Source organism: Akebia trifoliata, chromosome 3 (genome assembly GCF_017979445.1).
Source record: "Akebia trifoliata isolate Shusen 1 chromosome 3, ASM1797944v1, whole genome shotgun sequence".
NCBI lineage: Eukaryota > Viridiplantae > Streptophyta > Magnoliopsida > Ranunculales > Lardizabalaceae > Akebia > Akebia trifoliata.
In genome coordinates this window covers 56,646,190-56,672,615 of record NC_141377.1, presented here as the reverse complement: position 1 = coordinate 56,672,615, position 26,426 = coordinate 56,646,190, and the positions used below count along the sequence as shown (strand labels likewise).

The following is a 26,426-nucleotide window of genomic DNA, read 5'->3' as shown; positions in this document are numbered from 1 at the left end:
AAGCGGATGAGTCAATGTGTATCAATCATTAGATTGAATAACGATCATGGCATCCAAGGTGCCTTGCCTGACATTTTTGAAAATCTTGGCCAAGTTGACCAATTTTGATGCTTTTATAAAAGAGTCGTGCTGGGGGTGTTGCGCACATTAGTGTAGATGCTTTTTCCGCGAGATACGAGTAAAAGGCATCTACGGTAATGTGTGAACCACCACATCATTTTTTTCACTTTTGTGTCTCAGTCTGTGTTATTCTAGTATTTTTCCTTATAAAATTAATTAATCTTTAATAATATAAATATTTATGATCTATATAAAATAAAATGATACGATTGAATTTTATGAATTCATTTTGTAGTAGAAAAATAATAATTGCTTATATATAAAATATTGAAGAAGTTACCGAAAAGGTAGAGAAGATTGTGAAATTTTCATTTCAGCATGCTATTCATTTTAATTCCCAAAGGGGTCAATTACTGATTACTATTTATGAAAAAAAGATTATCAAATAAGGAAAAAAAAAAATTAATTTACTAAAATACCTCTTAGAAGTTATTATTAAACAACACATTTTTTTAGAAGGATATTTTAAATTTTAACTTAATTTTTCCTCTATATATAGCACAAAAAAATAATAATAATAATTTATTAAATAGCTATTTACCATTTTTGAAATTTTCGATTGGTACACTGGAATAAAAATAGAAATTTCAAAATTTTAAGTGCACGTTTGGTAAATCAGCGTAAAAAATATGATTGGTCGAATATGGGATGGTTTCAAAGAGTCAACTCGATCTCTAATGGTGACCCAAAAGAGTAATGAGATTTGAATTTGAACTTTGTAATGGTAATGGTAATAAAACTGTTTAGTCAGCTAAGATAGGAGGTGTAGTTTGAATGAGATGAGATAAAAGAGGGGGGACGATATGAGTGAAAATGGGAAAATAAGGGTGTGTTTGTTTGTTTTATGGGGAATTGGTGATGACCACCTTATCCCTTTAGTTGTCGCTGTTTGGTCTTTGCTTTCGGTCCACTTTGTCGAGTTAAAATGTGATGTGTGATGTCAGCTGTGAAGAAGCAACGGTTGATGATTAGTCTTGTGATGACTTTAAAAATATTCAATCCACAAGTGACGGAAAAATGTTTCAAGTCATTTGGCAGCATCCCAAGCTGGATTGTGAAGCTTAATAATTGGTAATTTGGAAAAAGCAACTTGTGGACGCTAATCTATCACAAAAAGCTAAAAAGCTCAATTACATATGTCTCCTCCAATTATTAAAAGATGTATGTTATTACTGTGGATCATGAAACACGCTTCAATAACTTAGGACTGACTTTCATTGTGGAAGATCCTTGGACAAATTATATGCTTGTCAATGGGTTGGATCAGCCCCCAAAACCGATCCATTCCGACAGGGATGGAACCTATATATATTTTTGTACTGGGGGGCAAACTATAATTATCAGATAAAGTTGAAGAATATGAAGCTGACTAGTTTTGAGGTGAAAATTCATGGGTTTTATTATAGAAAAGGCTATTTAGGTCATTTTTAGTAGTCTATGACAAAATACCTAAGTCTGGGGGGGGCTCAAAGACAAATTTATTTTTAAGGCGAGGTGCAACTTTCACTTGGTACAAACAAACTTCTTAAGATAAATATGGATTTGGATCAAGGGTGTCACCAGAATTTCTTGGTCCATTTCAATCCGATAAGAATCAAATTTGATAATGTATCAGGTCAATTTTGGATCAACATCCTCACAAAAAATCAGTTGAATCTGAAATTTTTAAGTTCATCAAAAGTGATTTTCAAATTTTCAATAAAAAATCGACCATTCACAATTCTAAACTTCTTTTGATGGATTTAGAAGTTTCAGATTCGACTGATTTTCAATGAGGATGATCTCCTCACTATAGAGATCATTCTTATCAAAAATCAACTCAATTAAAAACTTTTAAGCCACATAGGACAAATGTGTTGACTCCCGAACGCCACCCTATATATCTATCATTTCAATTTGGATGAAAGTAATGGTGTTTTTTCGAATATATAGAGAGATATATTAGATCTAGAACAATACTTAATCATTTTTGTTTGGGTCTAAACTTAAAATGATTTATCCGATTATGGTCGGATTGGATCTAAGTCTAATAATTTCTATCAGGACCACTTTTGCACCAATCTAAAGTCATCGATCATTTCAGAGAGAGAGAGAGAGAGAGGTTTTAATGTCATTGTGACATTTTTTAATAGTCTTTTGGGACTTAGTCACCATTACTATTTTTTAATAGCAAGGATTTGTTGGCATTGCACAATGCTAACAGATGCTTACTTTATAGTAAGATTGGTTATTATGGTTTTTTTTTTCTTTAAAGTTTAAGAGGTTAACACCCAATTTCCCAAACATATGTTACATGGTTTGTCAATGAAATCAGAGGTTCGGCACTAAAGCAAATTTAATGAGTTCAAAGAGGAAAGAATTCATTTCTCAATTTGCCTTAATTCAATACTTCAATTTGTTAATTTGGTTCGTTTATATACATAATTCAAATATTTATGCAAGTTACAAATTCAACAATAATATTTATAAAAAAAAATTATATGTTATAGATAACGAAAATACAAACAATGATACAAATTTAAAATATTAAATATTTTAATAAATAAATTATCTATCAATCTATATATAAAAATATAATTAATACAAACATGGGTGAAAATATTACATCTAAAAATCAATGCCTTTTGAAGTTTGTCATATTGATCAATCTATAATCACTAAATATTCATATTTTTAAAAGCATGCTAAGGAGAAGAAAAACATGTTGACGTAATAGTCTTCATATATGACCAGAGCGTGAAGTGGGTGCGAGAGAAGGAATGGGAGCGTCAAGTACAAAAATATATTAGAGTGTAGAGCACTTCTAAAGCATTATGGATTGAGTCATATGTGATATACTCAAAGTATCATTTTTATTGTTATATGCTTTATTTATTTTGACGAATCCATTATTAATTGTTTTTTTTTTTTGAAAAAAAAAAAATTATAATTAATAATTTTTAAGAAAATAATATATTTTATTTAATAAATTATTTATTAGAAATGCAATCATGCCCCCATGTGGTTCGTAGTTGTTATATTTTAACTCCCCTTGCAACCATGTCTTGGTTACATAGCTAGTGTAGTTATGTTACTCACGACCTCCAATTAATTATGACAATAAAATAATTCTTGGTTCATATATTATCATTATCATTAGTGACTAAATAAATAATATAATATTATAATGATTTTTTTATGGATAAGCTGGACTTGAACCCACGACCTCAAAGTTGTTTTGCAACGTGTCAAAAAAATCGAACTATGGAACCAAGACCAAATATATTTTAATGGTTGAAGTTTCTTCAACTCTGAATATTTCAAATTAATTATGTAATTCAACAATACTTTTAAATTCACTCTCAAAACGTCAGAACAAGATTTGGAAGCGGAAGCGGCACCCCGAACAAAATGATTGAATCATTAAACTCTTAACTATGTATATAGATATAGATATCATAGACCTAGGGTACAATTCTCTTTGTAATCAAATTACTAATATCTCGTCAAAACAAGTTTATCGATATTTAAAAAAAATGTTATCAAATTTTTAAGAAAATAATGTAAATTTTCACATTTCAATTCCATATTGCAAATGGGAATATTTCAGTCATTATAATAGTTTTACACTGCTTAGAAATGAGGAACTATGTCAAGGTTCATTTTGATCAGTCTTATCATTTCTTCTTTGCTGAAAGTAGTGGAGACTTATAAAATTAATTTTATCAAATTATGTGCCGATTCTATAGAATCCAATTTGTGATTCTTTTTATGCCTAATGATGAGCATTTTAAAAGAGATTAATGGAATCTATTCTTTGTCTCCCACAAAAGAAATAATATAAATCAATAAATTAGTTTTAGATTTGCTGTCCCCTCCCTCTTACTATGACACATGACACTCTTGTGAGTATTGGATTCAAGGTCGTTTTTTTTTTAAACTCATGGGCTTGGGTACTCAGATGGGCATGAAAAAAAATGATTTGAAATTACCAAGCAGGGTTATTTTTAGTCTGTCTTTTAATGGGTGGGCTGGATATTTATGGGTCTTGGGCCTGAAAACATAAGCTACCCCATGATATATTGGGCGGGTTCAATTCAAACAGACTACATTTTGGCTTGGACTAGAAACTTCAAATTTGGGTTGGGCTTGGGTTGTTATATTTTATCCACTAAAAGCCCGTTTGCGAAATTTAGATCTTTAATCCTCCCTCCATTGTTAACCTATTTGTTATTGTAAATCGTTCTAAATATAATAACATTTAGGCTCATCCATCTTCCACACCACTCAAGAATGGTGATGAAACCAATTAGCATATCGATCCTTCAAAATTATGTCCCAATTAGCATATGTCTCTCCCTCCATCGATAGAGTTTTTCAATTCATATGCTCTAAACCATGGCCAATTCAATAGGTATATTTACACATAGATTGGTTCAATTGAGTATTTGAGCATCAATTTTTAGGCATTATTGACGTGAAGTTGGTTTTGGCGTAGTTTTGAACCTCATTTTATTTTTCTCGTGGCTTAGTACATGGTGTGAAATAGTTCTTGGAATTGTTGCAAGCCTAAATTGTATTCATGTTATATAAGAACATGCTCTGTTTTTTGCACATATCTTACCTCGTTGGTTAATCACAGGAATTTATCCCTACTTACTTAGTATGTGTGGTTTGTAGGGTATTTGTATTTATCTGGGGGTTTGGGTGAGTTATGGTACTCTAAAGAGCCAATTGCCTCACCCCTGGTAGTCTGGCCTACGGGTCCAAAACCCCTATCATAAATAATAATAATTATTATTATTATTTTAAAAAATTTAAATAAATAGTATAATTTTATAATCTAGTTTATAATTAAATATTATGAAAGTATAATTTTGTTATTTAAAATATTAACTAGGGTGATTTTGAATTTGCATCAGACCCTTACCTAAATATACTATTGAAAATTAAAAGAGTTCTTTAGTAAAATTCTAACAAATTAACTTTTCATCATACCATTATGCCATTGCAATATTGAAAGTTAAATACATTATTAACTTAGGCATTGAAGCCTCACGAAAAATTGATTTAGAGTAAACAAATTGGAATTATTTAATATCAACTTTTCTATAGGAATAATAATGCTAGAATATTCTCAATTATGTTTTGTCAATGATCATAATATGACATCCAAAATCCTGTCCATAGTAGACCCAGTGAAAATTTTATGAATCAATTTCGACAAACCCAAAACTCATTCCAGACTCAGTTTGAGCCAAGCTAAGGGTTGGCCAATTCATGCTCAACGCAGGCACAAGATTGGGTTAAGGTGCCGCCCGCATCTATAGGATAGAGCCAGTTTAGCTTGGCCCACCTCGAGTTAGCCGATTGATGGTCTGGAATATCATATTGCCGTGCTTCCACATGGTCTTATAACTCACTATTCCATATCGTCTCGTCCCTCATTGATATCGATTTGACTTGTCCGAGTCATCTCGTCTCAAATGAGATAAATCGCTTAACTTGTTTTAGAATTATCAATTACATATTTTTATTTTCTAATAATTATATTATTTTTTATCAGAAGATTCTTAGTCAGGGATTATATTTCATTTAGATAATCAAATTTTAAATTATTAAAAAAATACAAAAACATGACTGACTCGATCGACCATTAATATGAGATCTCAAAGAAGTTAATTTGCAAAATGATTCACATCGAATATTTGTTCGTTCACAAATGATATCAAGATGATTCAGATGGATCATTTAGGTCTTGGATTATATTTATAACCATGTGACAGGGTGAACTATTATGCACTGGTGGAAATCTTTAGTCCCACATCGCTTGCAAATGAAAACATTTCTATTTTATACATAGCTCTTTCAGAACTTTTAGTTGTGTTAATGGAAATGAGATATTGTTGGCATCTCCCGACCCTGTCGGGAACAATTTTCAAGCGTACCTGTTACATACGACACACGGTTGAGGCTTACCCATTTCAGTGGATCTTATCCACAATTTTTTTTTTTTTTTTTTCCAATTCTTCACATAGATCCCACTCCCTGCAATTTCATTTCTCCTAATTTAACAAAACCCTAATCAGATCAAATCTCTGCAATTTCTCCCACTTTAACAGAACCCCAATCAGATCAAACACTACAGCTGTGCTGAAAGAAGCTCAATGAATCGGAACCCCATACCAAACTGATGCTTTTCACCACTCAAAGAAATCTCACTGCCCATTAAGATTTTTTTTTTTTTTTTTTTAAACACCCTTAATTCAAGTCTTGGTGGGAAATCCATCTTTTGTTCAATTGGCTCAAGACCTATAATATTTTATTCCCTCTTTAAGCCATCTTTTATAGTTGTCACCACGAAGTGTCTGAGATTTGGAAAGAAGTACAAGTCTAGTTTTCGGTAACTTACTCTGCTATTTTAGATTTTTTATTTTTTATTTAGTCATGCTAAAATGACTTCAAGCTAGAACCTCATATCACACTTCTTGATGTGAAATCATAGATGCTTTTTCACTCGTATCTCGATGAAAAGTATCTATGGTTCCCATACACTTTCATGTCAAGAAGTGCGATATGAGATTCAGAAGGAGGTCACTTCAGCATTATTCTTTTTTGTTTTTGCTGAGTTGGGGGAAAGTAGTAGGTGTTGGGTTTGTGTAAGAGGGGAAGTGCAAGTGGGTTGTAGCCTGATGCTATTACTTTCTCTGTTTTGAGGAAAGATTTTGGGTGAGGCTGGGAGAATGAGGTGGCATGGGGTATGTCACTATATGTCTTGCAAGAAAAGAAGTCTCTTGGGGATGAGCCCATTTCGTTGTTTATGAGTTTCCAATAGAAGCAATGGGTGCTAAGAGCCTATTTCAGCATATCTAAAATGCAAATTTGACAGATTTAGTAGTTTTGAATATAAAAATTGGCCGAAAATGGTTTGATGACCTTTACCCGAGTCACATATGCTTGGATATGGATCCATCTATATCTGCTTATACCAAAATTTGCTCGTGCCACACGAACATTCTCTTTGGGGTTAGAGGGATAAAAAAGAAAAGATACTAAAGTTAGAGTAGTATTATTGGTAAGGGAGTTAAAAGGGGAAACATAATAAAACTGGTGGGATATTATTGGAATGATAAATTTTGTCTCCCAGCATTGTCTCCCAAACACTTTTTCAAAACATGGGTTAGAGGTCTTGGAATGGGCTGATTTTTGGTGAGGATGATCACTACGGTGAGGAGATCATCCTCACCAAAAATCAGCTCATTCCAAAACTTCTAGCCCCAGTTTACAAGTTGAAAAATCGTGAACCATCCACTTTTTGTAAATCATTTTTGATGGGGTTAGAAGTTTTGGAATGGGCTGATTTTTGGTGATGATGATCTCCTCACCGTAGAGATCATCCTCACCAAAAATCAGCACATTCCAAGACCTCTAACCCATGTTTTGAAAAATGTGTTTGCCAAACTGTTGGCCATTGAACGCTACCCTATATATATATATATATATATATATATGGGAAATGTTCAGCACCCTAAGTTTTACCACACACTTTAACAACGTTTTTTGTCTTACATGGGTTATAAATTTTGGAATGGGCTGATTTTTGGTGAGAATGATCTCTATGATTAGAAGATCATCCTCCCCAAAAATCAGCCCATTCCGAAAGTTTAGCCCCATGTTTACACGTTGAAAAATTGTGGACCGTCCATTTTTTGTAAACCATTTTTGACGGGGTTAGAAGTTTTGGAATGAGCTGATTTTTGGTGAGGATGATCTCCTCACCATAGAGATCATCCTCACCAAAAATCAGCTCATTCCGAAACTTCTAACCCATGTAAGACAAAACGCGTTTGTTAAAGTGTGTGGTAAAACTTAGGGTGCCGAACGGGACCCTATATAATATATATATATATATATATATGGGTTGGGTTCCATTGACTCAAGAAATATGTCAAGATCTTGATCGTTTACACACAAAATCTAACGGTTGAGATATGCATATCTTAATAATACATATTCCAATTATGCTTTTCTCGATGATAATTTTTAACCATTGGATTTCGTATTTACATAGTCAAGTTCTTATGTTATTTCTTTAATCAACGGAACCAAGCCTTATATATAGAGATATATTTTTATGTTTTCAAAATCTCTTTTTTTTTTTTTTTTTATTACATTAATATAACATAAATTCTTATAAAATAAAATAATTATAATAATAAAATAGAACAATATAAAATGAAAAGTCAATGTTTCGAATGCACCCCACTATGGGGTGGTCAAAAATAGAGTGGTGCTGGGTCACACACGGGGATCACATCTGACATGGTGGTGCGCACATAACCGTAAATGCTTTTCCGCGAGATACAAGTAAAAAAACCACCATGTCAGATGCTTTCCCCCTTGTGTCACTCCAGCATTAGTCTTAAAATTAACTTTGGACGAATCTTTGCCCTCACGTGGAGGGTTTGGTTCATAGGCCAGAATTCTTATTGCACGTGGTCTCCTTGTAACAAAGATGAGATGAACAAGATTATGATAAGCAACATTAATTCAAGATTGTTGTTAGTTGAAACACTCCATATTGGATATCTTCCTAATAACTAGACTCCTTTTACTTTTCTTTATTTTAACTTTATTGAAGATATATAGACATTGTCTTATATTCCACAATTAGTTCCTCCAGGTCCACCTAACAAGAATGCGTGCCCCAAAAATTTGCCTATATACCCATAATATTGAACATGGCAACCTTCAGGACAGTCTGAATATGTTACCGTGTCATGATCGCTAGGATTTATCAAATTATTAGATGCATTCGCCGTTTTTATTGCAAGAAAATAACATGCCTTTTGAAAGTTATAAGCTGGAAAATGGCCATTCCCCATTGGCGTGCTCGCTTTTGTTAGTGGAACCTTTTACTAATCCTCCCCAGCCAACATGTGAAGCCCCATTAGCTAACTGAGGGAGTAAGTTACACTTAAGTCAGCAAAATATAACCTCCAATTTCCAGTGATATGATCCTGTCATGATTACTTAAATTAATTAGAAATTAAGTTATTTAAAAATAGTTTTAAATTAATTGCAATAAAAGACTTTTTAAATAACACTCGAACCTGAACCACAACAACATAAACTGCATATTGGGTTCCACCATATGTAGACATTAGTGGCTGTAAAATATAGAAAAAAAATTAGATACAAGGATTAATGAATTGAGGGTTGGTTTTCAATTTCCAAGCAAGAGAATTTTTTTCTTCGGGATACACAGAGAAAAAGATTTGCGGTTATGTGCCCTTGCCACATCAGTCACGTATAGACCATGTATGTATGATTTACTGCGTGCATTCATCATTGTTAGTTTTTGTGTTGTGATTTATCATGTGTGAGGGAACAAAATAGATGAATTTTTCAGGATATTTGCTAAGCTAAAGAGAATATTTTTGAAATTTTTATGAAGGATATTCATAAATTGTTCAAATACATACTTGTTTATGAAGAATTGAGGGTAGTCATGTACCTATCCTTAGCCTCAAATGAAAAGTGGATGTTTCGAATGTGCCCAACATTGAGGTGGATAAACTTAAAACCATCGAATCTTTGTCCTCAAGTCGAGGGTTTGGTTTCATAGGCCAGAACCCTTATGGAAAGTTCCTTTCTTGAAAGTGAACTCCTTGCGACGAAGACAATACGACCAAGATTACAATAAACAACATTCTTGAAGCTCTGAAATTCAGATTATTATTGGTTCAAACACTTCATATTGCATATCATGTGCATTTTGGGCAACATTGAAGATAAACATTGTCTTATGTTCCACAAGTTCCTCCAGGTCCACCAAACAAGAATGCGTGCCCAAAAAATTCGTTTAAATACCCATAATATTGAAGGTGGTAACCTTTAGGACAATTTGAAGATGTCTTAACGTGATGTTCACTCGGATTTATCAAATAATTGGAGGCATTAACCATATGGATGTAGCAAACTTATATAAGTTGGAATATGTCCATTCCCCATTGGTGTGCTCGGTTTGTTAGTTGGGCCTTTTACTAATCCTCCCCAGGCAACATGTGAAGCACCATTAGCTAACTGAGGGAGTAATGACTTTGGCCAATAGCCCACATCTATGTGACTTATTCTCAACCACCAATTTCCAGTTATATTATCCTGCACTGAATTGATTACAAAAATTAATTAGCAAGTTATTTAAATATGGTTTAAAATTGCAATAAAGGGTATTTTTAAATAACGGTCGAACCTGAAAAACAAAAACATAAACTGAATATTGAGGTCCACCATATGTAGACGATGGTTTTACAGGATCGCCAATGACATGATTTGTATCAACTTGTACGAAGCCTAAACAAAGAGTATTGAAACAACCCGTCTTACCACCATCTACCTGTTAATATGCAAATTGAACAATAAGTAGTACGTACTAGACTTGATTAAAAGTGCAAAAAATAATATCTAGGTCAAACTTACCGTCCAATAAGCAAACATTCGAGTGAGGTTATCACCGTGTAACTGCGGAGCGACCTGTTCAATCCAACATGGAAGTTGATAAATCAAAATCAGTAGTCGTATATGTTTGTGAAGGTCTTGCCATGTGAAAAATAATCTTTTATTATCATAATACCCTCATATGCTTAATCCCAAGGTGTATTTATTGCACTTTAATATGTGCTTAACAAAACGCAAAAACACAAAAAAAAAAAAAAAACAAAACTCTATTTCAAGTCATAGACCATCCGGAGACATTGGCCCCAGTTTTTTTTTTTTTTTTTTCTGCCAAGAAAGGGTGCTGAAACTCAAAAATTCTCCCTCAGGGAGTAACTATTGCATTGGAAGAAATTAGGTGCACAAATTGTGGCCACTCAGGAGTGTTGATTATAATGGGTGCAGTTTAAAATTCAATCTCTCACCGGTTTCATGGATCCCAAACCCATGGAAATTTACCGACCTATATTTTTATTGTCTAGATGCTTTTAGTGTATTAAGTTATATCATGGAGACCCCGATGATTGTTGTAATTAATCTATAAAAATGTCTTCATTATCTTAATATTATCTAGAAAGCAGAATCATTTCACTAGGTAATTTGTTTTTATCATAATAAATTTCAGTTTTTCATAAATAAATAAATAACAGAAAGAAACAGTTGAGGACGTTTCAACTAACCTAGTAGTACAGCTGATTTTATGTACATTTCAGCTTCAAGTAACCTTTACTTCTTTCTGTTTGTTGAGAGAGAGAGAGAGAGAGAATGCTTTTAAGGCTCATTTTTCAGCCTTAAAAAATAGACACACACGAGTACTGGTAAAAAAATTCATCTTTTATAAACCGCTTTGGTGAATCACCACCTACATAATTACAAATGCTCACTTTTTTTTTTTTTTTTTTAATAAAAAAAGGGATTGTTCAAGATCAGTTATTAATAACCCCCTCCCCCCACTCATTAGAGAAAATCCCAACATAAAAAAACCATAACCCCGAATGAACTACTCCCAATAATCCAATTTGCATTACTTCCATTGTTCATCCTGAAACCGATCTTTGCTCCCTGCTTCATAACAAAGGAATCTTCGCGAACATCTAAAATTAGCTGTGGCCATTGGCCCTTCCCGTTGTTTGATGTTTAAGTCCAATGCATAAGATGAAAGAATCTATGTAAGACCCATGAAAAATGGGTCAGTAACAGACCTTGCCAAGTCAAGCTAGACTTCCCTTAGTAGGGATTTCCACTCGGGTTGAGAGATGAATCCCTGACTTGCTGAAATTACTTGAATCCAAAAGAAATCACTAAAAAAATGGTGCAGTCCATTGTGTGCAATGGTTCACAAGTATTTTCCCGATGACTTCCAAATTCTTCCTTCAAGTGATATCACCATAACTGTAACATCGTCATGGTACTTTCTACGGTCACCTTGCGGGATGTCCAACAATTCATGGAAATCCATTCCTGAAGGGGAAAAAAAAGGTCATTTGCTTTAAAAGTGACAGAAATCATGTGATTTTAATGAAAATGAGATGAAGGCCATGTCACAAATTACTTAATTCCCACCAAAAAGGTCAGACTAAGCCCAATAAAAAAAATAAGTTGGCTCACTTGCCCCAAGGGTTGGGAATGTCTGAAAATGGTCGCCATAAGATTCCTGACATGTGTATGTGGATATTACTAGGTTGAGCAATGTAAGATGATGTGTATGTGAATATTACTACTGAGACTAGCACTATGATGTTGTCGGGGAATCACTTCCCCCAAGTTAGGGCCTCTATGTGAATGGTTGCATCAGATATGAGTGGAGACATTTTTTGCCTGGTCTATGTTAAGGAGACTAGATAAAGGTACCGTACGAGGAAAAAATGAATATTCAAGAAAATAATAAATAATTACATAGGAAGTAAGAAAATCGTAATCCAGAAGTCTTACAAGTACTAGTAATGGATACTTTCAATATAGATTCTTAGTATGGGTATCCTGAGCATGTTGGCATCGTGATTTAAAATATCGTATCGATTGAATGTTTCAATTAATGAAAAAAATGATACGGCATCGGCCAATGCAAACCCAAAACATTCAATGTTTCGAGGTCAAATGTTTTGCATCAGTTTGGGCCGATAGACCTATACATTGCATTCAGATATTTTAAACCATGGTTGAAATATCTGATATCATATAATTCAAAAGGGTTGACCAATCTATAAAAGCCTATATGGATCTTTTGAAGCAAAGTAGTCATCTAGCCGTTCTGCTGAGTAAAGTGCTTTGGACAACTCTTTAATGCTTATAAATTTTACCATGAAATTTGGAAGGAGAGCACCATCTAATGAACTGGAAGTTTGTAAGGGGATATGCTAGAGCTTCAATTCAAGTAATCGATCTAGAATGGAACATCAAATCATGGATTAGACTACCTGAAATCGTCGAAAGGAAAACCACGGTGAATAGCATTTTCTATCCTCAGAGGAACCTAACTGATGTTTATCATCATCATTAAAGGCCTGTCGAAATTTGTTTTTTTTGTTACATATAAGTAAATAAGATATTCATAAAAAACAGGGATGCGTCTAAAGCCATTTCTTTGGTGAATTATAGTGTGGTAATTTCCACTCTCAATACCTACAATCCACGTTCTTTTTGGTCTTCCTCTAGCTCTTTTAAAATCTTCAAATTGCACTCCTTCCAATTGGGGTTCTAACTGGCCTTGGTGGCAAATGACCGAACCATCTCACTCAACTTTCCCTTAGTTTATCACTTATTGCAGTTACTCCTTCATTTTCCTCAAAACATTTATTTCCAGTTTTTCACTCATCCATCTCTACTATCCTCAATCTATGCACATTTTTCTTAATTGCCCAACACTCAAAACTCCACAAATCATACGCAATCTTAGTGTCATCCATAAAATTTTCCTTTTGTTTAATTGGGATGCATAGGTCACATAGCAATCGAAAAGCACAGATCCACTTTAACCATCCAGCTCTAATTTTATTTTATTTTTGATACATGGGTATCCAGGCTTCGTCCAACTAACCCCATGGATACGCCCATCACCACTTCCAGCACGTGCCTTGTGTACCTGGCCTTTCAAAGCACCAGGGTGATGGCCAACACGGGGTGAAGTGATTCAAACTCAGGACCTCTGCTTCCTGAGGCATGGTCTTGACCATCTCACCAAGGGGTGGTGGCCATCCAGCTCTAATTTTATGGGAAGCATCCTCCCCAATCTCACCATTCTTATTGACAATGGACAAGGTAACGAAATGGTCGGGCATTTCTGGGCTACCAAATTTTACTAACCCTTCCTCCCCATCAGAATCATTACCATAGTAGTATTCTTGTACTGTCTTGGTTCTATACTTGTTATAAAGCCCTTGGAGTCCTACCTTCTGAAGTTTAATTCCAATGGATGCTCGTTGAAGATCCCGAACCAGCTAGGATTCGGAAAACCTATGAGGATGATCATGGTGGCACTAAAAGCTACCATGAGATACTGACGTAAGCAACTTGGGACATCGTTAGAAGGCTTTCCAATATTTGATCGCACCTTTCAGGATATTTAGTGCCTAAAGACGACAGCTCACAATGTAATATCCTGACCTAATTTGGTAGCTAGCCAGCATTTTACATCACTCTTCTAGTGAAAAGTTAAAGAAAATTGTGTTCAACTGTTTGTAGAGAGTGCTTAAGACTTACTAGATGACCTATTAGCTAGGTGAAGTTACAACCAACCATATGGTACTATATGATGATGATAATAAGGATCTACATGTCATAATCAAAATTGATAATAGAGCAATCAAATGCATGGATATGCACCTATTTTACATATTTTTGGGAATACTATACAAATTTATTTCCACACTATTGTACAGCACATATGGGATGGAGACAAAAAAACCCAAAGAAAATAGAACATTGCAACAGAAGGTGAGCTTAGGAAATTTATCTTACCAGCTTTCTTGGCTGCACGAAAAAGAAGCTCCTCAATTAAGTGTTGTGCAGGGTCTCCTTCTGGAAACTTCTCCATGAAACTTTCAACATGAGAAACCACTTCTTCATTGCTAAAATATTGATACAGACCATCCGAAGAGAGAATTAAAAACTGGTCATCGGGACCGAGTTTATGGTGACGAAGAGAAGGACAACAGGATATGTATGGGGTAGTACCAATATACTCATTCCTGAACATTTCCAGTAATGCATTATTCAACTTGGGCTGCACCAACACACAGATACAAGAGGTCATGCAAATAGAAACAGATATTCTTGATAACAAAAACATGTGAAAAACTTATTAAACAAAATACTAAGTATTCATCCAGCCGGCATTATAGATGGTCAAAGCATTGTTTGGTTTGCAAGCGATATAGGAAGGGAGGTGGATGTTTGATTCACCTATCAGTGTGGCCTAACTACAAAATCTCTTATGTCTAATTGGGTGTCTCTTAACTATCCAGTTTAATAGACTCTTTTGGGATTTATAGCCAATGTTTCAAATATCAGAAGAAGAATACTGGGGAGGACAAACCTGCTTGAGGAATCCAGCCCCAAATGCTCTAGTAACTTTAAGACGACCTTTCACCCTATCATTGACAATACATTGATTGTCATCTGGGTGTTCTTGCTTAATTCTGAGAACTTCCTGCATTTAATACATTGAACAGGGAAAAGTTAGGAAATCTGAGATGATATACACCAGTATCAAAAAAGAAAAGCTAAGCCCATCACAATTTTGAAGAACATTTCTCAGCTAAGAGACCATCAAGAAGCATACCTCCAGACCCTATGGTTAAAAATAAGATCAACTAGATATCTTTAACTTTGAAAAATCAGATTCTATGATGACTAAATGAAGCAAAGTTAAAGAAGAGACTTGCACAGTCAATGAAGTATGTGTCAGAACAACAGCAATTCCACACCCAAACAACGTCAAACACCATGAAGATTTATTGAAGAGCAAGGCCATAAAATTGACAAGTGATAAGTTTTCTTTTTTAAAACCTTGGTAAGAAATTTTGATTACAAGGGAATTCAAAAGTGGTCAACCACCGATTGAAGTTAATTGGCAGATTTTGAGGACAATGGTTCATTTTGCTCTTTGTTGTGGACTTGGAAAGAAAGGAATTGCATATAAAAAAAAAATTAAGATACATACAAAGAAATTAAAGTGGTAAAAAAGAAAATTGAGATCATGTCATTTATATGGTCTGCCATCCTCAAAGAATTTGAAGGATAAATTTTGCAACCTCCAAATCTAAATGGGAAGCCATAATTCAGGGCAACTATCTTGATGGATAATATAAGAAAAGAGGGGCAATCAAACCAAGAAACAAATCGGAAAAAACAAACACAAATCACACAAAGATTTACGTGGTTTCCTTGAGATTAAGGTACGTCCATGGATCATGCCAATTCCTCTATGCAGATAAAACTCATAGTTACAGCTTACACCCTTTTCACTGAAAAGAGAAATATATATCACAAGAAAATATAAATAGGGTTTTACATAATACTAGTGAAATAACGAAAATATAACACAGTGCTTGACTGGTGAGCACTGTGTTAAATGATGAACAATACTCCTTGTTGATCAGTAACATCAGGCACCACAAAAAATAATAGTTCCTTGTTTTTGCTAAGAGACTTTTGAATATCAGGGATTACCCTTTTCTCTTTTTATATAAAAATAAAGAAGTGATACTGTAACGAAAATGACAAGGAAACAAATCACATATAAAGAGATTATATAGGCTTAAGAGGTTTTTATGTCAAGGTCATTAGAGAATCCCATCTTCATTTTCACCGAACAGAATGAATTAGACCCCAGGCTTAGTCTCCATAATCTAACTTCAACTTACCCCAAAGCTTATATTTCTATCTACCATGGCAATCTCAGAAATGAATTTTTTTTTTTTTTCTCAAATCAATAAAAAAAAAACAGAGTGATGAGACAAACCATTCTTTATGGAATTGATTGTTGGGCAGCTAAGAAAAATTGCTCATAGAATGAATGTAACATAGGAAATGCAAGATAAGAAGCAAACTTGAGGTGACATGGAAATGACCCCAATATGTAATAAAAAATAAAGTCAAGTCTACTGATTTGTGCATATAAATTGAAGACCTATAGTGGGATCAGCGACAAGGCACACTTTGAAGCAAGAACTGATTTCCATATAGCATCAAATTACAAGCTCATGCGTCCTTAAGAATTTCCACACGCAAAATAAATGAACTTATGGTTTGTTTTTTTGAAATTGAAACTTACTTCTTCAATGCTTGTACTGTGATCGGTTGACAGCTGCAACGCGGTCAACCTCATTGTTTGAGCAGTAGCTTCGTTCAAAACCGGATCTACTCCCTCACAAACATCACTGGTCTCTTCAACAATACTCTCCGCATCCTCCGAACAAGGATTAATTGCTTGTGTTTGATATTGCGCAACAATGGCACGACTATCACCCAAATTCATCACGTACACATCCTCGTCTCTCATCAGCACAACCAACAAACACGAACCCATCAGAGCCAACTCTGGGTTTTGATCAAGAACCTTGTCAGTCATTTCAAGGTATGCGAGCTCAGTAACTTCCAGAGCCCGCGATATAGCCCTTAAAACCAACTCATGATCAATGGGACCAACTCTACGTTTCCTTAAGCTCTGAGAAGATCTCTCTTCAGTTCTGTTCTCAACTTCAGTTTTCTCTTTATTATCCCAATTATATCTCCATGGAAGAAATCTGCTGCTGTGACCTTGACCCTCCTTGTTCTTGGAGAACCCATTTTTAATCTTAGACAACAGTAACGATCGTCTCTTCGCAACAGAACCTGCATTACTTACACGAATCGCATCATCAACCGAAAATGCAAACCGATCCGAACCCGAAAGATCTAATCCATCATCTGGGTCATCTTCGGCTAGAAATTCCCAAAGAAGCTTCCCTCTTCTTAATTCCATCTGATCCGACTCGAACCTCACTCTCTTCACTGACCCTGAACTCAAAGGTGGCAAATTCGAATCTTTTCGATCCTCCAACACAACCCCATCGTTCCGCGCCTCTCCACCGCAGTTCTCCACTGATGGGTCAATTCCCTCATTGCCCTTCACATCATCTTGAATTTCATCCCTACCCTCAACCTCCCAAAACAACCCTTCAAGCTCATTAAAAACCGCACGATAAAGATTACCCATCAAGAATTCGGGCGCATCGGGGCCATTAAAGCCATCGTAAATCCCAACAAAGAGCCACCCATGTTCTTCTGAAACAACAACATGCACTCGATCCTCTCCAGCCTTCCCATGAGCCCATTGAACATTATACTCGTTCTTCGCCTCTGAATCATCGCCTCCCTCAACCGCGGTAGGACCTGAACCTGGACCATCTTTCCGGGTAACGAAATTGAGAACCGGAACAACCCAAGGTTGTTTCTTTTCCGATAAATTCCTGTAAAAAGCTTTCCGAATTCCCGAAAAACCCTTCTTTCGCTTCTTTTTTACATAGACACCATTAAGCGGAGCTGAGAAATGGATTTGATTTCGATTATCAACAAGACCAGTATTCCCATCAAGCGGTCCAGAGAGAGCCCCTCGTTCGATCGGTCCAGACATGAAGAACCCACGTTCAATCGAACCCAACGCATCACTACGGGGGATAGGCTGCAATGGAAGAGCAGTGAAGGAGGACGTACTCTCGAACCCACTAATGGTACTCCCAGTTCCAGTCCCAATACAGTCAATGGCATCATCGTAAATATGATCATGTTCGAGGACAGTTCTGGGAGTTGAAGTATTGGCGCTAACAGAAGCACCAGAGATGGACTTAAAGGCGGTTTCGGTAAAACCAGGTCTGGTTTTCAAGGTGGGTTCATGGGAAGGAGAGAGACGGATGGATTGAGAAGGAGAGAGACGATCAGAATGAGAAGGAGAGAGAAAGCGAGCTGAAGAGCGGACGTAACAGAAGGAGTGACCTAGGGTTTCGTCTAACGGCTCTGTAGCCGTGAAGATCAAATCCGATTGGTGGTTTTCTTTGGATGATTGATTGACGCATGGGAAGAATCGAGAGAAACCGCTTCCCATCTCATTTGATTCCGAATAGTGATTGTAGTGTCCGATACAGAAATCTGAACGCGGTTTTGCCTACAAGAGACAGACACAGAGAGAGAGAGAGAGAGATTGGTTTTCTTTTATATATATTTTTAAAGCTTTCTTCTCGTCTACTACTGCTGTTGCCTGTTGCTCTTCTTTGGACGGTCACATCTGGACTTCAGGCTTTTCTCTGTGTTTCGTATTTTTGTTGGTTTTTTTTTTTTAATTTAAGGATCCAGGTCATCTGTAAGAAAATATTTTCCACGTGGAATGTCCATGTCAGAGCGGAAGCATCGTTTGTATTTAAAATTTTCATTATTAGATGGACCGATGTGCCCTTCAGCGCCTATTTTGTTGAAGAATATATAGAACATGGTTTTGAATCTCAATAATTCTCTCATTCCGATTCCAAGATGACTCGGTGGTTATCTCGACCAAGACAAGAGATTTTTTTCACCACATCTCTGAACCAAGATGAAAGAAGGAGAAGAAGAAACATGTTGATGATTTGGTTTTCATCTCATTCATGAACGATATCGAGCTTAGTATCAAATGATTTTTGAAATCATGGAATCGAATGATATCGTAACTATAGATGTTGATTTTCGATCTACGCTTTTCCTTCTTTCTTTGCTCGGGTGGACCTGCGAATTAGCCCACTCCGACGATCAAGTTAGAGACTGTGGTAATTAAATCTGTAAATCTTAATCTATTTTCAAAGAGAAAAAGAAAAAGAACCTCCTTTTTATACATGGTCCTCTTTCTTTTATAGGCATCTACTATGATCGTTTTCTGTGTCACTCTTTGAGGTGACTCAGGGCAGTTTGCTTACTCTCTGACATGTCAGTTGCAGGGGTAGTTGCAACTACTCTGTCAATCCTGGAGTGATTAGAACTAATCTGACATGGTATGGGTTGTCAGAGCTGTCAATCAATGGCACATCTGTCAGATCCGTCTTACCGATCTACACTAACCTCTGATATCTACGGAGCACTTTATCCTAGCTATTTGATGGGTTGATGGTGTACGCTCGAGCTGAGCATCCGTGCGTCCGAGAAATTCCGATAAGTGTACCCATCAAGCCTTCAATCCGAGCTTCAAGTCCACGCTTCCGAAAATTGTTCGAGCCACATGTCTACATCCGAGAATTTCCCCCCACAGTAACCATAACCCATGATAAAATTGTCGTCAAATGATATATCAACTAGAAGAAAAATCAAAACTGTTTTGATCAAAATACTTATAGATAATAGTATATTGTAAAAATCAATCTTGAACAAAACAGTATGAAATTTGTAAACATTTTTTGGGCTGGGAATAAGAACAATAAACCTTACATTATTTTGGATTTTTGAAATGGACCGAAGTCAAATATCATCATGATCATCAAAATGTTAACTCAAAAGTTTAGGATTGGTTGGGTAATTTTGGATGCAAAAAACTTGCTCCACCTTGAGATCCTCCTTGATGCAAGTCTTCTCCTTTTTATGTGCTTGGGGGAGGGTTTGCAATAAAATCACTCCGACACCCAAGTTAGAATTTCTAGTGCCAGTACAATAAAGTACTCTCAAAGAAGATTTTTTGTACATTTTTGACGTGTTGCCCCCTTGTACTTATAGGGTTTTCTATCCTTAGATCTTCCTGAATTTTCTCCATGATTCTCTCATGAGTAGTTGCACCTACTTAGCGATTTGCCTTGATTTCCACAGGAACAATTACACATAATCTCTCAGTTGCGGGAGTAGTTACACCTAACGTCCCATATTTTACAGGATTTGCTCCGACCTCCACACCAATGTAGCTTGGGAAATTAGTTTTAATGCTGGTCGGATGATCGGTTAACTTATCACATAATTCGATTCTTCGATTACGATTCATCGAGATTGCCACATGTCACTTATCCAAGATATACCCTCCACAGTAATTGTGTTCATTCATTCCATTATACCTAATAAAGTCATTACTTGTATTACTACAATCAATTTAGTAGAATGCACTAATAACCAAGTTTAGAGTTCAGACTCAACAATTAGTTGGCATGCGTCAATTCGGTTAATTCAAGTAAACTCGAAAATGTTTTCAAGAAAAAAGAAATTGAGGAAAATTTTGAGAATTATGCAAATGATATTTCTTGGGTTTCTTCAAAAAAAAAAAAAAAAACCTCAATCTTATCTTGCTCTTGAGATTTGAAAGTTGAAAAATATATAATGTATGAAGTAAATCCAATGAAAAATATACTTTCTTTTCTTTTTTTTTTTTTTCGAAATATGTAGGGTTAAGATTTTAGATCAATATGTTAAAGAAGTTTAAAAAAAAATAAGATCTTTACCTTAACAATAAAAAAGGGAAAGTAAATTAATTTAGACCACTTTAGAGGGAGGGGAGTTATGGGAAATAAAAAGATGGAGGGAAAGAGCTTTTGATTTTAGAAAAAAATATATATATTGTGCCTGAATCACAATCCAAACTAGAGTCAAAGTCAGGGAGGTGAGCATAGGAGTTCTAGAAACCTAGTCCATAATCAACCTAAGTGCAGCCTGATTCAAGCCGAAGTCTAGTTCAAGTCTAAATAGGTCAGCGCCCGATGTACACCTTTATTTAAGGAGGGAAGATATTCAAGAGCTTTTGGGAAATAAAAAGATGGAGGGAAAGAGCTTTTGATTTTAGAAAAAAAAATATATATTGTGCCTGAATCACAATCCAAACCAGAGTCAAAGTCAAGGAGGTGAGCATAGGAGTTCTAGAAACCTAGTCCATAATCAACCTAAGTGCAGCCTGATTCAAGCCAAAGTCTAGTTCAAGTCTAAATAGGTCAGCGCCCGATGTACACCTTTATTTAAGGAGGGAAGATATTCAAGAGCTTTTGGGAAATAAAAAGATGGAGGGAAAGAGCTTTTGATTTTAGAAAAAAATATATATATTGTGCCTGAATCACAATCCAAACCAGAGTCAAAGTCAGGGAGGTGAGCATAGGAGTTCTAGAAACCTAGTCCATAATCAACCTAAGTGCAGCCTGATTCAAGCCGAAGTCTAGTTCAAGTCTAAATAGGTCAGCGCCCGATGTACACCTTTATTTAAGGAGGGAAGATATTCAAGAGGGATAAAAAAATAATAATTACTGTAAACAATACTCATCCCCTCTCTCATTATGATGTATTCATAAAGAAAGAGTGATACTTCAGGATGACATCTAATGTAAAAATATATGTCATTGTCTAACTGGAAGTCATATATTTTGTGCTTAATTAACATCTTCACCGCTGAATTTAAAAAGAAAAGAAAAAAAAAAGATTGAACTTTACGTATAATTTAAGACTAATTACATTACAACGGATGCAACATGAATATCAATCAACTAGTTTCATTTGCATAAATGGTTTTGAAAAATAGTCTAAGACTGAAATGATCTTAGTATTGTCCATGAACAAGCCATATTTTCACTGTGAATCGTGTGAAAAAAAATAGAATAACAATAAGAACAAAACACATAAAAACACAAGAATTTCAGTGATTCGATAGTGTGCCTACTACCCACATCCACAGATTATATCATGAACAACCTTTTCTTTCAACTTTAATAGCCCTATAGATCTCTATTTGAGAATTGGGAGTAGAGAAAACGTATATCTATCCCCCACAATTGAAACCTTTAATAATAGAAAAACCCTTGATAAAAAATTATACCTTTTGCAAAATCCTAACAAATTTGATTTGGTGAGTGGACTCCTCTGCTGCGAGTCCCAACTCAGAACTCAACATACCCCAAACATAATACAAGACACTTACACAAAAAAATCCCCCTTTGCATCGATTCAACTGAGATCCACTATATTCATGTGATATAGTGAAAATATTAACAATCAATAAAATGAGTCAACTGAATTATTTTAAATTTTTAATAAAAATAACTTAGTTTTAATAATTTACATATTTATTATCTAAGTAGAAATACTAAACATTTTCTAATCCACCTTATTCTTAAAAAAAATAAAATAAAAAAGAGAGGTATATCTATTTAAAATCATGAACAGATATTTTAAAATATTCTTTTTCAATTTATATGGGCGCTGCACCATAGTTTATAACAAAATTTTGTATTTTAAGTGTGAATAATATCAAAATGTCAACCAATTCAGTTTGATTCCTATTTCCCACTCTTTCCCATGTAACATTGAAAGAGATTTACAACGACTACTCCAGGAAAAAAAACAAGTGAAGTGACATGAGGGTGTTTACGTCATTTGACAAAAGTTACTGATGAGCATCTATTACCAAAGCTGGGCCCAAGCCCACCTAGTCATCTCCTTTTCACCCCCTCTGGCTATCACGGATCCGTGTCGGATAATAATAATCTACTTTATTTGCCACGTGTGCCGACAAGATCACCCAATTTAAATGATCTAACGGTCAGTATTAATTCAGTACGAAAAGGGATCTGAAAGACTGATTCTGAGAGTCAAAGGAGGCACGGATCCTCTTCACCTTTCGCTTGTCGCGAAATCACCGAAAAATAAAATAATTTAAATAAATAAGTTTTATTTTCGGAAGTCGCATAGTGTGCTTTCTTATTTGGTCAAAAGTCAAAACCCTCTTTTTCCTTTAATTAATTATTTATTAAATAAAGAAAGAAAAAAAAGAGAAAATCAAGAAAAAAGAGAGGGAAAAAGAGAAGGAGACGGCAGCACTGCAAGTCAAAGAGTTGGTGGGGTTTGTTGCGAGAAATTGTAGGAGCAAAACGACAAGGGAATGTAAGTGTCACGTGCACTACGTGTGCCACGTACGGTGCCCCCCTAACCCTATGTTTTCAACCATAGTAATAAAATGTATCGAGTTGACTCGAAATACAAACACCAAAGGGGACGAGTTATCGAGTTGGTTAGGATTGGAACTTGATCAATCTAAACTTACATGGTTTTCAATCGCCATGTAATATAAAGATTTAGTAGTTATTACGATAGATAACAGCGGTAGAAAAAAAAATTGTCGTTATTATCCAAAATAAAAAATTTCAAAATTTTTAAGTGTGTTAACTATCTCCACGGAGACAAAATCCTGATTTCGTCGTTACTGATTCAAGAACGAAATCAAGATGACACACCAAAGTCATCTTAGTTTAAGTGATTTTAAAATCATGCACATAATTTCTTTTTCTTTTTTCTTATAAGCTAAATTAAATATAATTTTAGGTGTTATATCATTAGATGGAGTGAAACGGAAAAACCAAATTCATTTAATCAGCTCTAAATTCTTGGGATAAGATTTTAATAATAGTGACAATATCGGTGGAATAAAATATCTTATCAAGATCCATGTTAGGAGGTGGCGGGTTCTTACAAAGACTTTTAATTTGACCAAATCATCTCCTTTTTGGATCAATCGAGCTTCAATCTAATCTTAAAAGGGGGGATTTAGACATATACCTATGCATTTTGGTGACGTTTTAAAATTGATGACATACCTTTTACCTTGGATTTTTTGAGAGACCAATAAAAAAATGATCTTAATGCGTCGTATTCGTCCTCTAACCAAATCCCCTTTATTTATTTATTTTTTACTAAAAATGTCTTCTTCAACTTCTCGGTTAAAATCTTTTATCTTGTCCTTCAATCTTACAATTGTGTCTTCATCAAATTCAAACCTCAAGAACAGGATATAAATTTGAATTTTTGGAAGGATGAAGATTTTTGAGAAAAAGATCAATGATTTCTACAAGAGTTTGAAGACAATGGACAAAAGACAAGGATGAGTAGAAAATAATTTAACCTTGAAGAGCTTGAAGTGGGAGATTTTTTATAATAAAAAAAAAATCAAAGGTTTTTGGTTAGTAGTAGTTAGATCTTTTTATTGGTCTTTAAAACTAGACTGAGGTCAAGAGATATTATTACCAATTCAAAAATATAGGGCATCTCAAATATTCTCCAAAAAGTGGAGGGATATGTCTAAATCAGCTATGTTTTAAATTGTTTTAGGATTGAAAACTTGCCTCGGATGCCCATCGTTGTTAGGCAACTTGGGCAAGTCAAAATAAATATATATTAAGTGTATAAATTATTTAAAAATAATAATATTTTAAAATTTACTATTATATTTATTTTGTATTGAAAATAATATTAAATACGACTTACTACTTGGGTCGAGTTTTTTAATAAGCGACCCTACTAATTGGTTCAAAAGATTGTTTTAACACCCACTTACCAATTAATTCAAACTCTTTAATCGATTCTCGAGTTGACCCATTTTAGAACGTAGGACTCAACCATCTCCAAATCTACTCTCAAAAGGATTATAAAAATAACTTTGATGACTTTACATGATAAAGGGCTTTACTCATTAATTTGAATGCCTTTTATTGTTTGTTTTTCATCTCGTCTTGACCATAATAATATTGATGGTTCTCTTGGATGAAACTACAGCTTTTTCTCAATAGAAGAAGAAGATTGTCTCGGCTTTTGGTCATGTCTCGTTCATGAACGATATTGAGATGATCGAATGAGTCATCTCGATTTGAGACAATCTGATTTCTTGGGGTGCTGTTAGCAAAAGTTGGTGTGGCAATAGAATCTCTCTTAATTAATCCATCAGTTAATTGCTCACTTCCAATTTTTCTCTCTTTCTTTGAGAAATTCTCGTCGTAACAAATTTAAACATTTAGAATTACTGCAAATCACACTTAACAGCTTAGGTTGCCCATCGGTAAATTACTGCACACCTTTGTCAGGTACTTAATGGTAACACTGAAAATTTACCATTCAAAATAATTGCAAAAAGCCACCAAATTATTAAATTTTGCAGTATGTACGTCTAAGACAACCAATTTCTGTGTATCCAATCATCATCATTCTAGCTTCATCCCATAGATTTTTGGTCTCCTACACAACCTTATTGCTCCATCCGAACTCACGTGTATCCATCTCTGGAATCGAAAGTAAATTTATAATCATTTTCAGTCTCATGGATCTATGTTCTTTTGTAGGGTTGTCAATGGATCGGATCAACACGAAATCCAACTTGTATTTTTATCTAATAACTTTGGATGTGGATTGAAGATTTAGATTCCAATAAAAATTTGATTTGATAAATTATCATAATAATTATGTCCCTATCTAATAGGGTCATGATTCGACAAAATGTGAGAAAGTATGTAAATAATACTCCAATTCTTGTTTAAATATATATGAAGTTTGCTTGTTTTTGGTATATAAAATCAGATTTGGATCCTAATACTAAGATCAAATAAAAATTTGATCTTTGTTATGATGCGTTTGAACCCAAAGACCAAGGACCGAGTGAACAGAGTTGAGGGAGACAGCTTGAGATATCAATAGTGGTTAATTCCTTATATTTGATTGATTTTATATGTAACATTTTTTAAAGATCTTGGCCAAAAGGAAATTTGTGGAGGATAATTTTTGAAAAAAACAATACATGGTAATCTCGAGGAAACTTAGTCGAACACCCGAATTATAGGAAGATATAACAGAATTAGCCGAACGTTCAAAATAACAAAGAGGGAGAAGAAATGCCGGATTTGCCTTTAATCGAACTTCGAGAGAATATATTTGAAGTACGAGAGTTAAAAATTTCATAAAATAAGAAGCATAACTATATTCGTGGAAATTAAGGCAAATCTCTGAATAGGTGTAATCGTTCAAACAAAAATTAAGGAGAAAATCTAGGAAAATCTAAGGGAGGAAACCTCCATAAATAGAGAGATGCAAGGTACTGAAAAATATATAAT

The 26,426-nt window shown here is 34.7% G+C and overlaps 1 protein-coding gene and 1 non-coding gene across 2 annotated transcripts; one reads left to right on the top strand and one right to left on the bottom strand.

The window, feature by feature from the left end:
• The first annotated feature begins 5,982 nt into the window (after nt 1-5,982).
• LOC147408233 (U6atac minor spliceosomal RNA) lies at nt 5,983-6,109 on the top strand. Its single transcript, XR_015177137.1, has one exon. It is a non-coding gene; the product is annotated as a U6atac minor spliceosomal RNA (small nuclear RNA).
• Nucleotides 6,110-11,429: 5,320 nt separating this feature from the next.
• Nucleotides 11,430-18,882, bottom strand: PLL1 (poltergeist like 1). Its single transcript, XM_086437144.1, has 4 exons — nt 16,871-18,882; nt 15,131-15,244; nt 14,554-14,818; nt 11,430-12,057 (listed from the first exon to the last, which is right to left on the bottom strand). The coding sequence occupies exons 1-4, from the start codon at nt 18,677-18,679 to the stop codon at nt 11,933-11,935; spliced, it is 2,313 nt and encodes a 770-aa protein (XP_086293270.1). The 5' UTR covers nt 18,680-18,882; the 3' UTR covers nt 11,430-11,932.
• Nucleotides 18,883-26,426: the final 7,544 nt, after the last annotated feature.